This window comes from Nanorana parkeri, unplaced genomic scaffold, assembly GCF_000935625.1.
Source record: "Nanorana parkeri isolate BGI_ZX_2015 unplaced genomic scaffold, ASM93562v1 scaffold1729, whole genome shotgun sequence".
Taxonomy (NCBI): domain Eukaryota; kingdom Metazoa; phylum Chordata; class Amphibia; order Anura; family Dicroglossidae; genus Nanorana; species Nanorana parkeri.
Window position 1 is genome coordinate 121,877 of NW_017307997.1, and position 14,921 is coordinate 136,797.

A 14,921-nucleotide genomic window follows, 5' to 3' on the forward strand; every position below is an offset into this window, starting at 1 on the left:
CGAGACAATGTTTGGTGGTGAGTGCAGGGAGGTGTGTTGGGGTGACATACAAATGAATGGCAACGCAACGCACCTGCTGAACTGTAACACACGGTACTGTGCAATTAACACACCGCTTCTGTGTGAATGGGCCCTTTAGTCCAGCCAAAACATGTTTTAGCCTTGCTTTCTGTCTTGTGAAATCGTCACCTAGAAAATATTAAAAGAGAAATCAGTCCAAGATAGCAATTAAAACCTGACACCACCAAATCCAAAATAAAATCATACACTGTAATTATAATATATGATTTTATTTTTTTTTCTTCTTAGAGCATGTATATTTTTAGGTAGAAGAACAGGAGTTGGAATATGTTAGTTCTGAAGCATTGTGGAATTTAATTGGCTCATGTACGCAACATATTAAAATACTGCCACCTATGCTGGATTTTTCTGGCAGAAGCTTTGCGAATCCGTGTTTTGGTGTATGATTACACACATTTTAGATTGTGGTATTGTGTGGCAATCCCACGGTAGAACTGGGGGTTGTAGTCACCCAGGACACTCAGCCAGAGGGGCTGAGCAGTTCCAGGAAACAAATTATTTTGCTGGTAAAGAACTGGCTATGCAGTTCTGTCCAGGTTTTCTGGATTTGGCATGGGATCCTGGAACTGGGAGATTTCAAAGAGAATTGGGAGGGGGTGAGATCTCCAGTTCTTGGTCCGTGGTTTAGTCGGGGCCAGCACCTTATGATTGCACACCTGTGCACAGCCCTTATGGAAAGGGTGCTGGCTGGTGCTTAGCACTCAGGAGTACTCCACCCAGAAGTCAGAGGGGAGCCTGGTGTATGTGTGTGCTGGAGGCACCTGGGAGACAGCCGACAGAGAACCAGTGACACATGGGGGAATGTGTGTATGCCTGAGTCACACGAGGTGTGAAAGCTATGGAGTATGTGCTATAACCTGGAGTCGGTGAGATCATGTGATCTGTTCGCTGGAATACAAGCAGACTTTGTGTTATTTTTGAACAAGCTTTGTTTCCTGTCGGCACACAATGGGTTAATCCCACCCTCCTCCTCTTTAACAGGATCGTAACTCATAAATTTGGGCTTCCCAGAATCCCCACTGTTCCTCTTCTTTTTTCCTCTTTTTCTACAGGATTGGAGCTGTTTTGCCTACCTGCAGGAGTAAATCTCTTGCTGTCCATCCCATATGTACCCTGGTGTTGTTGCGCTGTGCCCATTCCAATGGCTAAGGGCTGCGTGATCCTGCCGCTGGTATCCGGGATATCACTGCTGTACAAGGTACTGGGTTATGGATGGTGTGCTGCCTCTGTATGTGGCTGCATTTTCGTCCGCAACGAGCGGCCAGCGGTGTTCTAAGGCAGCGTGTGTGTGGAACGCACAGAGACGCTGTGCACTCCACGGAAGAGCGGAAGTGCCAGCAGAGGTTCGGCGCATGCGCTTTAACCCCCGTTCACATGTAGCGACTTATCGTGCGATTTCCGCCGCAATATCGCGCATTTTTGCCGCGCGATATCGCGAGAAGTCGCCGGCTAATGATAGTCAATGGAGCTGTCTTAGCTCCATGTCGCTCGTCGTGGTTGCAAGTCGCTTCTACCGGACCCTTTTTTGGCGGATTTTGCTTTTTTTCTATGGAGCCCGACAGAGAAAGTCGCGCTACCGTCGCTGGAACGTCGCCCCGAAAGTCGCGCTATCCCGGCCGCTGCAAAGGTATGTCGCTACATGTGAATGGGGCCTTAGACGGCGATGTTTATACATTCCCTCCCTAGTTGTGTGCGTTAATTCCCATTGTGTGCTAGCATGGAGCTGACAAGAAAACCGGAAAATTGAACTTCATACTTACCGCAATTTTCCTATCCTGTACAGCTCCATGTCAGCACAAGGATTCCCACCTATTCAAAATCGTCTAGTTACAGAACAGTGGGGTTTCTGGGAAGCCCAAATTTCTGAGTTACAATCCTGGTAAAGATGAGGAGGGTGGGATTAACCCATTGCGTGCTGACATGGAGCTGTACAGGAAAGGAAAATTGCGGTAAGTATGAAGCTTAATTTTCCGGTTTTCTGTTCTTAAAGCAATAAAAGACTGTCCTGTTTTATGTTAAAGTGGCTTCAAGACTGGTCCTTAAGCGCTCACCATTTGTGCTAACTTCACCAAACGTCACAAGGTGCATAAACTACTTTTATTGTAGCCACTAGAATGAATCTATGTGCAAACACACACATTTACATGCAAATAATGGCAGTAAGCTCATTTCTAAACTCAGTTTTGGCGCATTTTATTTCATTTTATTTTTATGCTCCATAAAATGAACGCTGCTCTAAATTACAGATCTAAATGCCTCAATATGCATGGACACATTGGACAAAATAAAGCTGCATTCAGAGGCATAAAAAACCCCCAAATATGCCTTTAGAAGCACCATTTTTTTTTCTCTACAACCCCCCCCCCCTGCATAATGCCTTTCTGTGTAAAGGACATGACTCTATCTGGATGAGCTGTTAGTAGTGGAAAAGGACTGAGTCAGTGAAATGTTACATAAAAGGAATGTGAAGGAGACAGGATGCAAATGAAAGGCAGCTTGCTAATGACTGTCCTATGAGCAATCTCTGTGTTATGTAATGCCAGCTGCTCCAGACATTTCTAGAACCAGCCAGAGCAGTCTGTAGGAGTGTAGTAGCAAACCAGAGCTCTCAGTTGTCTCTGGCTGAACATATGGCCTTATATGCAATAAGTCATTCATGGCTACAACAAGTACTGTAGTGCAGGCATTTCGTACTTTCTGCCACACGATTAAACTTCACACAGTAGTAGACGCGCAGAGCTTCTCCTAAAGGCAAACTTTGTAGTTATACCTGACAATCATTTTTTTTTAAATTTGCTTGCTACTCCATAGTTAGGCTTTGTCACACCTCTGTATTCTTTAGTTGAAGGGGTTATGCACTACAATGTTAGAGGATTTTCATTGTTTTCAATGGCCTCTGTTCACATCCGAGCACACTTTTCCCCGTGTTCGAATTCGAACCGAACACGGGGGTGTTCGGCCTATCACTACCCAGGATGCTAGGCAACAGGGCCCGTTTGGCAGGGGTGAGTCCATTGCCCAAATACAATGAAAGGCATCCCTCTTTCCCATCTTAGAAAGTTGGAGGTTCACGGCCTCTGACTGTCTCTTAGAACTGGTCTCTAAACATTCCTGTAGCATTTCCGTGTTTTCCATCTGTTCCCTCTAATAATTCTGTGGTCTCTGAGGGTCCTTTCTAGCGTTGCATATACTGACCAATATGTGTGGCCCGTTGGGGATCTCAAGGGCTGCAGATGAGGCCCCCAAACCTTGTAACCTTGATAACATGTTTCTGTAACACAATGCACATGAATGCATTTAAAACTCATATAGAGGAAACACAAAATCAACCCACTAAAAGCAAAAGAAAATAATGACACTGGAAATGGGGTAGGCATCCGAAAATGCACATCAATGACTGCCAACACACATAAAATGTGCTGAAACTTGCATAAAACCAAATGTAAACGTGTATCGATGCACATCAACTTACCGGTGTTTTTACACACTGACACTGTAAGGGGAATTTATCAAAACTGGAGCAGACAGAATCTGGAGCAGTTGCCCATGGCAATTAATCAGCTTCTGTCTTTCATTTCTAAAGCTTAACTAAATAAACCAAAAAAATAAGCTGATTGTTGGCAGTGTACAAAGGGTGTCCTTCATTCAGGTCTCCACGTAGCAGCACAATACTTCCTCCTGTCTCTTAGCTGAAAGTCCGTACCTCCAGTATGGACAAGAACTGGGAAGAAGAGTCTGCAGGAGCCAGAGCATGGCACCCACAATACACTGATTGCAGTTGTAATGTTTGCAGAATGAAATTCAAAAAATAAGAACACATTTTTTTCTTTTTTTTATGTTTGCTTTATAATTATTATTAGCGATGCAAAGATACCGTTTTTTCAGTAACAAGCACGAGTACCGATGCTTCTTCTACAGTACTCACCGGTACCGAGTACCAGTGCCGTGTGCCCCGATGATCAGGATGTCGGGTGGCGGATCGTGACCCGTCGGGCAACGGATCATGACCCGTCGCCTGGCTTCCTGAATGGCTAGGAAGCCAGCCTCACTTGTTGCTGTGCAGTGTGGCTTCCTGACCAATTAGGAAGCCGGGAAGCGAGTCATGACATGCCGCCCAGCTTCCTGATTGGTTAGGAAGCCGGCTTCACTTTGGTCAGGAAGCTAGGCTTCCTGACCAATCAGGAAGCCGGGAGGCGGGTCATTATGTGCCACGTGACTTTCTGATTGGTTAGGAAGTTAGACTGCCTGGCAATGAAGCCGGCTTTCTAACCAATCAGGAAGCCGGAAGGCGGGTCATAACCCACTTCCCGGCCTCCTGAAAGGAAGCAGGCACCATGCTCCCTCTACACTGCCGGTCAGAGGGAGGTCTCCCTCTGACCAGAAGTTCTGGTATCGGAGCATTTGGGTGAGTACTCGCCAAATACTTTGTATCGGCACCAATACTAATATTGGTGCATCTATTATTATCAGGGACGGCTTTAGGCGCCCTGTGCGAGGAAGCTTTACAGAGCACTCAGTGGCCACACCCTTTAGTGACCACACCCCCAGTAACCACACCCATTTCCCCCAAAATCCGCACCATTTAAAGACTCCTATTTTGTTAAGCCGCAAACAAAAGCTCGCGCACTCCTAAGGCCGGCCCTGATTATTAATATTAATTTGCAAAGGATGGGCACTTATAAGGTTATTCACTAAAGGGTGAAGAGTTTGGAGGAGGCAGGAGAAGTGAACAATGTAGGATAACATAGCGGATTTGGAAAAATTCTCCAATTCAGCTCGCTTTCCAGTTCAGCTATTCTGGCCTAGATTGTTCACTTCTCCTGCCTTCTCCAAACTCTTCACTCTTTTGTGAATAACCGTGTTTGTCTTTGGGGCATGTTCACACCAGCAGCCGTTTTGAACCTCACGGCTACTGGTGTGTGTGTTCCTGGACATTGCCGATGTGTTTGATCAAACCACATTTCACGTTTTGTTTTTTTTTAAATATTGCAAGTGACATTTCATTAGGTTCTCTGGGCTCACTGCCGTGCAATGCATTTGTACCGTGTCTCACTGTGGTTTGCTAAAAAGAAAAGTATTGCATGCCATACTTTAAGCACACATTATTGGAAAGCATTGATGTCAACCAAACCCACCCATGACTAGGCAAATTGCCTTGTCTTGCGTTCAGGCTGCACTGTAAATAATGGCCAGCACAACCTGAACGCATATTGTGTGAAGAGTTCTAGACTTGTTCACACCATCTCCAGACTGGTGCATTTTTTTTTTATCTGCACCAAAAATTCAGAGTTAGGACTTACAGGTAACTCTATTTCCATTAGTCTTCCAGGACAGCATCATGAGATAGAATCTCCTCCCCCACACACAGGAAACACGTCACTTAATTTAGTTATGGGAAATGCATATACAGGAATTCCAATGGCTTTCAAAGAGGCTAGTTCACACCACTGCATTCAGTTTCAGAGCTTTCAACAGAAATGGAGCACCATGCTTTTTTTTCACTGGAATACATAGAAACGCATGAACGCAATTGAAATCCAAGCAAAACCAATTTAAAAAGAAAGAGGGTCCGGAACTCATCAAAATCACGTAAAAAATGTGCAGAAACGCATCGTGTTCTGGAGCTGAGCTTGTCTGAACAAGCTGTTTTTCTTTTTTTACTTGCATCTGTTCCGCTTTAAGGCTGGGTTCACACCTGGGCGTTTGCTATATGTGCATTTTTTGCCCTTGCGTTTGCAGAGCGCTTTTCTGTCCAATGAAACGCACGTTTGACACACGTTTTTTAACCTCCCTGGCGGTATTATTATTTTTCGTTTTTAAAAAAAAACCCTGACGCGGACGCTACGCTGTATTCCCGAGTGTGGCTCCGGGTTACATGCTACCCAAAATTAACCCCGAGCCACACTCGTGAATACCGCCAGGGAGGTAAATCAATGGATACGCGCTGAAATCTGCCCCATCGCGCGAAAAAAAGCTCAAGTACTTTTTCGCACGTTGGGTGTTTTTCAGCGTGACAAAACAGGCTGAAATATGCCCAGGTGGGAACCATGCCCATAGCAATTAATAGGATTTCACGTGTTGAGCATTTTTCAGCACTGATCAAAGCGCCCAGGAGTGAACCCAGCCTAAAAAAAACAAAACAGCCTGACATCAAAAATCAATCCCTGAATGGAAGATGCAGACATTTCTATATGGACACTACACAGACAGTGCCAGCAGGTGGCGCTCTGTGATACTGGAATGTATTTTCATGCTTGGGGTGGGGGAAGCTTAATTTATTCACCGGCCTTTTAGTTTGTTTCTGAGTAGATGAAGAAAATATTCCTTTAAAATACATTATTCTATTATAAAGTAACTCAAGAGATCGACCTCCCGCACCCCAGCAAAGGTAAGCCAAGTTCTGATCATTGATATGACCGTATTGTATGCTAGGTCTTCTATGAGGTTCAATACCGATTGTTCTAAAACTAATCATCTTCATTACTGTACATAGTTTACATGGAATTACAGGATTGGGTTATATCATTTACGTATTAAAAGGCAATTCAGCTTCACTCTGTATAGTTCTGTAAGCGAGCTCCAATCCATCGTTGTAGAAAGCAAGCTCTTGGGAACACACTGTATAGTTCTGTAAGCAGCTCCAGTTCATCGTTGTAGATTGCAAGCTCTTGGGAGCACACTGTGTAGTTCTGTAAGCAGTTCCAGTTTATTATAGATTACGAGCCTTTGGAAACACACTGGGGGAAATTTATCAATGCATTTCGCTCGCTGTATAATTGTTCTGTAAGCCAGTTCCAATTCATCATTATAGATTGCCAGCTCTTGGGGACAGGGACCAAGTATTCCTATACGATCGGTTATTACACTATTGTCTTTGCTGTGTGCATCCTTCTTTTGTTGTCATGTCCTTAATAATATTGGATTGTATGATCATCATGTGGGAATAAAGTTGCCCATCCATATGATCTGTGTATTTGATCAATGATGGTAGTCCTGTATCATCTAGAACTGTCTGATTCAGTGGTCAGTTAAAATGACAGGGCCCAGGTCACAGGAAGTAGATCCTGTTTTTGTCTCTGTGTGTGAGGCTAGTGCTCTAGTCTAGCTGACCGATAAAAAAGAATGAACAAGTAGTTTCTTGCTCCCTGATGTGATCTTATGTATCGGATACTGGGAGGTGAATTCAGCAATCGGGCCTCAGACATTGATGATCAGTGTTCGCAATAGATGGAACAAGTCTGGGCTTGTCCTCTGTACACCGAGGAAGGGGGTGTGGTCGTCCAGGGGGAGGGTGATTTGTCCTAAGCGTTCTATGGCTCTAGGCGTGGTTTGTCATTGCTGTCAGTGGCCTTGGGGGCGTGGCTACATAGTGTGTTGTAGTGACAGGCTCCGTTCTCTGCTTGGGCCTGATCACTGTCTGGTATGATGGAGGGGGGGAGGTAGGGGGATTCTGTCTCTTAGCACAGTATGACTGTGTCAGCAGCTGCATCTGTTCATGCCTTAGTGCGTTTGAATAGAGCCCGATGATACATTGCAGACTAGTGATGCATAACCTTGAAAAGAAAGAAAAGCTTGTTTCCGCACATAGCACCACCATCTTTACTCAAAGTATAACAAAGGGGAAAACTTTGTTTAGATTTGATTAGAGAGGGGTCAGAGCCGCATAACATAGGTGTGCTGCAACTAGGGATGACATCAGTGATTGTTGCTTTGGATTACAGAACCTTGGAGCAAAATATAAGAGGGGCACCTGATCCCCAGTCCCAATCTCTTCTATGGCACTCCATCTGAGGGTAGTGCCATTACCACAACATGTATATATGTGAGTTAGTACTATAGAACTATATGTCAGTGAAGTGCCTCATTCTTCTCTGGGAAGTGTCACGTAAACATGTGACAAAACATCACATGAAACAAAGCATACTCAATGGCTATAGTCATTTCCCGAAAGTGAAAAGAGGGCACATCCTTAACAAAAAGCAAAGCTGGCTATCACAAAGGGTGAGATTGACATCTAACTTCAGTAACCTAACTTCAGTAACCTATATCTAATGGAGCATTTTCACATGGGTTACCTTCAGTTAAAAAAATCAACGTTTAGTCGCTCTTTTATCACGTTCTCTGTTCACACAGGTTTGCGACAGCTTACCTGTCACCAGACTATTAATTTCAACAAAGATCTTCCCATAAAATGATATGTACATTTAATATATGAATTTAATGTATGCCATCCAAATCATTTAAATAGATCAGTCCAAAAGATGTGAGACTGCTGCTGGGTACAACTACCTCGGATGTAATGTCAGCAGACTCAGAGCTGTGACTCAAGTGTAACGCAATGGCAGGGGTAGGCAACTTCAGCACGCCAGCTGTAATGAAACTACAAATCCTGTCATGCCAGTGGCTTTCAGTCTTGCAATGCCTCATGGGACTTGTAGTTCCACAACACCTGGAGTACCAAGGTTGCTTACCTATTGGAAAAAAAAACCACTGAAAGTTTTTATCTGCAATTTTTTGTTGTTGTTGACAGGGTCTCTTTGCAGTCAGGTCCATTATGACTCTAGTGTGCATTCTGAGTTCTGTAGACATTCTAGAGCACAGCAGATCATTGCTGAATCTAATTTCAATTCTGCTTGCATTTTCAGATGATTGACACGCTTGTAACATCAGAAGCTCAGAACCTTCTTCACCAGCTGAACTCACTCTTGGAGCAGGAGCTGAAATGCCAGCCAAAAGCTTGTGGCTTGCGGCTGATTGAAACGACTCATGACAATGGCCTCCGGATGACTGCCAGACTTCGCGACTTTGAAGTGAAAGATTTGCTTAGCTTAACTCAGTTCTTTGGATTCAGTACAGAGACGTTCTCTTTATCTGTGAACCTTCTGGACCGGTTTTTAGCTAAAATGAAGGTAGGCAGTTTGTATCTGTGAAAACAGAGCCAACAATGCATTGTATACACAATAATAATGGACGTATGCTTTAGTGGCATTGAATGTTTTCCTTTTTTGCAACAGTGTGTTTTGAAGTTTAACTCCACACAAGTAACTATATACTCAGCTGAAATACATATTAAACTGCCAAAGGTTTTGTACTGATCAGTTACCGCTGCGACAAAGAATAGCCAGCTTCCTGGTCTGCACTATTGTGGAAGCATAGCATAGTAAAGAACACATCCCCAGCCAGCTGATTAGATAGTGTAGGAGCAGTAACACATGGAGATCAACTCTCTGCTCACTGTGCTGTCTCCTGTCAGTCTGTTCCGCTCAGCATCTGAGAACTGCAACAGAGCCTGAATGGGATATAGTACTCTCTTCTTCATTGCTCTTCTCTCTGTCGGTGCCATGGTGAAGGAAATCACAGGAGGATAGTCAGGATGTTTTCTAACTGCAGCGTGGCTCTGTGCTGTCAGCATATAGTGGGCAATAGCCTGCTAGATGCTGAGTATTGGGTCACAGGAGGACATTAATAAATGTCCTCCGGTGACCCTTAAGAGAACTACGGCCAAAAACTGTTTGGCCATACTTCTCTTTTAATCCACAGTAATGGGTTGGCTTGATGCAATGAAAAGTGTGAATGGGAGCCCTATGTTGCTGCTTGGAGTGATTTAATTGAGTCCAGATAACACACTTGCATATTCAATTCTTTCAGTAATTTTTTTTTTTTTTTGTAGGTGCAGCCAAAACATCTAGGTTGTGTCGGCCTCACCTGTTTCTATCTAGCAGTAAAAGCCACAGAAGATGAGAGAAATGTCCCTCTGGCAACGGATTTAATCAGAATCAGCCAGTATAAGTTTAGTGTGTTTGACATGATGCGGATGGAGAAGATTGTGTTAGAAAAGTTGGGCTGGAAAGTGAAAGCTACAACTGCGTTACACCTCTTACACAAAGCAAGATAATTCAAGCCGTGATTTGTCATAATTGTGATGATTATGGCTTACAGCTCATGAAAACCCCAAGAACCCCAAATCCACAACCTCAAAAAAGTAGATTATTACATGCAATCAATAAAACAAGGATTGTACATAGAACAATATCGGACCTCTGAAAAGTACAAGCATGCATATGTACTCAGTACTTGGTTTGGGCCCCTTTTGGAGCACTTACTGCAATTACTTTTGCACGATATTCTAATCGAGTTTCACCTGTATTTATATGGGTTGAACTGGATGGAACTGTGTCTTCAGCTTTACCAACTGTGCAAATCTGAGGATTGTCTCCTGATCTGACTGAAACTGGCCCAATCAAGCACTGATTATCACCATGTTTGTTTAGTGTTGTTTCCTTTTATTTATATATGTCTTTATTTCTTCCTCCCAGGCAAAAACTATTTACATTAGAGCGGCTCGAAACAAATCTGAAAGCCTGTCATTGCAAGATTGCATTTTCCAAAGCAAAGGTGAGTCATTGAAGTGATGGGACATGTATCATATACGTAATAACATGTAGATCTTTGTCAATGCCTGATGTTATAATGGACACTTTGATTGAACACTGTTAGTGATCAAAAGTAACATTGAAGTGCAACTGAAGCCAAAACGTTTTTCTTAGTTTTCGGTAGGGTTTCACAGATACCAAGTACAGTACTCGGTACAAGTACAGATACTTTTGAGCTCCAAGACTAGATTAGAGAAAAAAATTAGGAGGCAGCATTCATTTGTAAGGAGCTTCTGGGATTTGTACATCTCTGTTTTAATGTACGATTTTGTTTTTATAAATAAATGGATGCACAGATACAGTTTTACGAGTAATGGTACTTGCCGAGTACTTACAAGTACGAGTACTGATACATTTTTGTTGTCATGTGACAGTTTTTTCTAAAACAATACAGACTAATGATTTCAGGACAGTGGTGGAGTGCCAGAGCTAGGTCCCAGCTGCAACTGCTGCAACCTTGGTAGTTCTCATGAAAAGGCCAGGTATCTGCACTGGTACTCGAAAAGTATCTGTGCATCCCTAGTTTTCGGGATTAGAACACTTGTCAGGTTTGTATTGCTGTCTGTGTCCCTAATAGAGAGAATCAACCTCTATATTTGTCCTGGTGACAGGTACCACTGAAGATGAAAGAAAATACAAAATGTTGTGGTTTTCATCAGAACAGGAATAGATGGGAATCGTCCAAAAGGAACACTAGTTCTGGTGACCCTGTTAACTTCATGTTGTGGCCTATCCGGCAGGATATGAAGGGAAATCTCCCAAATGGGACACATGGCAAGTAGAAACTGATAGAGGTTGTAACCCCCCCTCCTTAATCTATCCAAAACGAAAAAACATTTTGGCTTCAGTTTTTACGGTATTGGATTCATGCAGAAAGGTGGCTTTCAAACATGACGTACAGCACATTTTACAGCTCAAGCTTGTCTTTGTCTTGCTCAGCCCTCCATGTTGGCCTTGTCAATTTTGGCTGTTGAAGTTCAGGAGCAGAAGTTATTTGAACTGACAGATGTATTAGAATCTCTACAGAAACATTCCAAGGTAAGTTATATAAAATACAGCTGCGGAATTCCAGGCAAACTACTAAATACACTGTTCTAATGCATATACTGTATGTTAACTGTCTTGCTTGGTTTTAATTTCACATTTTAGTAGCAGTTTTATCCAGGCTATGTTCCTGGGTCACTGTTTTATTTTAGGCACTGGCTTATCTCTATACAGTTGCCCATAAAAACAAATCGTCATGTCCATCATCTGGTGCAAAAAATGTAACAATAAAGTCTTTGTAATATAGGGGAAAGCTGGGTATACCTTTTTTTTTTTTCTTTTTCTTATAACACGCAATTTCATCAATTGCACATACTCTGCTACAAAATAAGTGCACTTTATCTGTCAGCCTGCAGTAAGAATCTGTGAAAATGACAAGCCTGCCGGATAATTCCTTACAGATTTGTTTGCTTTAGTACAATTAGTTATTCATACTTGTCTACTTGTAATTAAAGCTGACCACTGGCCTTGCCTTTATTCCCACACTTGTAGCAAGCCCTCTCATATGTTAAAATGGATTACTGTCCATTCCCTGCAGGCTTGTATCTCTACAATATAACCCTTTGAAGCTGTAGCAACTATCTCGAGCAATTCAATCATCATCAATCCCCTCTTCCACTGATCTCTACTGCAGTTGGCCCCCCATTTTTTTGCTTTCTTTGCTATCAATTGTTGTGTGGGAATGATCTTTAGGACTTTGGTGCAGACTTTAGCTGTGCAATCTGTTGATCAGTTGCTTGACTATACTCTTTTAGAGTGTAATCAAACAACTAATCGGCAGATTGCACAGCTAAAGTCTGCAGCACCCATTGTCCAGCAGATCTGCACTTCTACAGGGATTCTGGGGATGTGTTCTTTGATATATCGCTTAAGGCAGGGTTTTGTGACATTTACAGGAGCCTACTGACCCTCGCATCAAACTCTATTACTATGGAGCAAGGACGAGCAGAAAGACCCAGTGATGATATCACTGGGTCTCAAAACAGAACGGAAAGTATTATATGTGCACATTACACTTCTGCCTTAAAGGAGAACTATGGGGTGTTTTTCCCCATGGTTCTCCTAAGGGTCACGGGAGGACATATACTAGCATCCTCCCGTGACCCAAAGCTCAGTATATCGCGAGCTACAACTCGCGGTATACTGAGATCGCCGCAGCCTGGATGGATTCCGGCGTTCCTGTCGAGATCCACCCAGCTGCGTGAGTGACAGCTGGCTCTGCCTATCTAGAGGCATAGTCAGCTGTACCTGCCCCCTCCGCCGTCCATTCCGCCAGTCAGCACTGGAGGATCGGAGCGCGGAGGGGGGAATCCCTGCAGGGAGATGATCGAGAAGTGAGCGAGCGACGGTATCCGTTCGCTCACTTCCCAATCTATTGTGTCAGTTTCAATGTCGCACGTCAGCTCCAACTATGAGGTTGAGTGAAAATCTCTCACCTTATAGTTCTCTAAGTCATTATAGAAAACCCATTTGTTTTTTTAACTTTTTGTTTTGTTTCCCCAGCTCAACAGCAGAGACTTGTTCTGTTGGAAAGAGTTTGTATCAAAGTGCCTTGCAGAGTATTCTTCAGGCAAATGTTCGAAGCCAAATGTTCAAAAGCTAAAATGGATTGTGTCAGGTCGCACAGCAAGACAGCTGAAGCACAGTTACTATAGGATAGAACATTTACCCACAATTCCAGAAACTGGCTCCTGATGCTGTTGAAGGTAATTGTTACTCTTTGTCTGTTTACTTTTTAAAGGTAATAAAGATGGCTGATTTTTGCTATTGGTATTAGGAAGAAGGCTTTTCCGGCGAGCAAGCTATGGCATGTCTAGGATATGAAACCAAAAAGGGCAAAACCTATAATATAATATGAAATGGGACTGGATGATTTAAAAAAAAATCATGGTAATCATAATTGAAGTCGGTGCAGCAAGCAGCATCATAGCGATGCAATTATTTTCATAAGGAGAGGTCAGTAGTTGCAGCCTTCACGATTCTCTCATTTATTTATTTCAGGTATTTGTATAGCGCCGACAATTTACGCAGCACTTTACATAGTTGCACATTCACATCAGTCCCTACCGTCAAGGAGCTTACAATCTAAGGTCCCTATCTCACATGCATACTTAGAGGGCCAACTTGGAGAGGAGCCAATGAACCTGGAGTATGGGAGGAAACCCACGCAGAACATGCAAACTCCTTGCAGATAGTGACCTGGCCGGGATTTGAACCCCAGTGCTGCACGGCAGAAGCGCTAACCACTACACCACTGTGCTGCCCATGAGCGCTTTCTTTTGTGGACCCTGCGCACTTATGCATTGCATAGCAATGCAGATTACAGGCGTTAGTGTGTTGCCATTCATTTTTAATGGCACCCAGAGGACTAAGGCAGCGCAGCGGCAGGCATTCAAATGAATGCATGGTAGTGTGCATTAACACAGTACACCAGAAAACAAAAGTGTGAAGGAAGGCTAAATATGTCACGGCTTATTATTATGAACAACTATTCTTGGGGTACTGCCAGAGAAACCTTTTTGTTTCAGTGACTTTTGTTCCCAGTTTCATTAACCCCTTTATTTATGGGGTAGCATGGTGGGTGTGCCTTGACCGCCAAGCTGCCGCATGTGTACAGCCAGCTTCACTGTTCTTTGCTGAAAACGCTTTAACTTGGCACTCACAGCATAGTGACCGGGCTGTCTCTGACTGTTTTATGAAGGTCTATTACCCTAGCCTAACATGTTAAGTGATATTTTACAGTTCTTTTTGATGCAGTTCATTGGCATACTGATGACAAGACGCTTTATCATGTAATATGTTTATTTGAGTACTCACCAACACATTAATAATATGCTTCTTTTTTTTTCCCCCCACAGGTTACACAAGTGGAAAGGGCATACAAGAATGGTCTGATACTAATTTTATGGACTATGGAGCATTTGTTTGGAATGCACAAAATGTGAATCCAAGGATAAAATGGCAGCTAGTTTATACATTTTATTATGCTTACAACTTAAAAGGAAAACGTTTTAAGTAGGGAAATAGATACACAGTTTGATACTTTTTCCACTGGAGACTTGTTTTATTGTACATACTGTGATAGAAAATGTGAAATGCACTGTTTTAGTGAGGCTGTATAGGCCTAGCTCCAAAGTAACTAATCTACGAGGTCAATGTTGAGGGTTACATAGAGACTTTATGAAGAGAAAGAGGGACATCAAGGAGCAGCTGCAGTTTCTTCCTCTGTACATGCTTTTATGGTTATTAGAAGGAAAATTACAGGCATCTCAAAGTCAAGTACAGCTTTAAATTAAAGTCATAAAGGTGTTACTGCTTGAGGTCATCTTCCCCGCTTCAGTTCTCACTTTTTCCTGTGTGGAT

The 14,921-nt window shown here is 43.1% G+C and overlaps 1 protein-coding gene across 1 annotated transcript; it reads left to right on the forward strand.

Moving 5' to 3' along the window:
- Positions 1–6,332: 6,332 nt before the first annotated feature.
- On the forward strand, positions 6,333–14,564 carry CCNG1 (cyclin G1). Its single transcript, XM_018571318.1, has 7 exons — positions 6,333–6,469; positions 8,727–8,990; positions 9,752–9,948; positions 10,353–10,476; positions 11,454–11,552; positions 13,062–13,264; positions 14,417–14,564. Exons 2-6 carry the CDS (start codon positions 8,727–8,729, stop codon positions 13,251–13,253), a joined length of 876 nt encoding a protein of 291 aa, XP_018426820.1. The 5' UTR covers positions 6,333–6,469; the 3' UTR covers positions 13,254–13,264; positions 14,417–14,564.
- Positions 14,565–14,921: the final 357 nt, after the last annotated feature.

Coding starts and splice junctions, on each gene's coding strand:
- CCNG1 (XM_018571318.1), top strand. CDS start 8,727: ATGATTGACACGCTTGTAACATCAGAAGCTCAGAACCTTCTTCACCAG. Junction 9,949..10,352: donor AAAGTGAAAGCTACAACTGC/GTTACACCTCTT, acceptor ATGTTTGTTTAG/TGTTGTTTCCTTTTATTTAT. Junction 10,477..11,453: donor TTGCATTTTCCAAAGCAAAG/GTGAGTCATTGA, acceptor TGTCTTGCTCAG/CCCTCCATGTTGGCCTTGTC.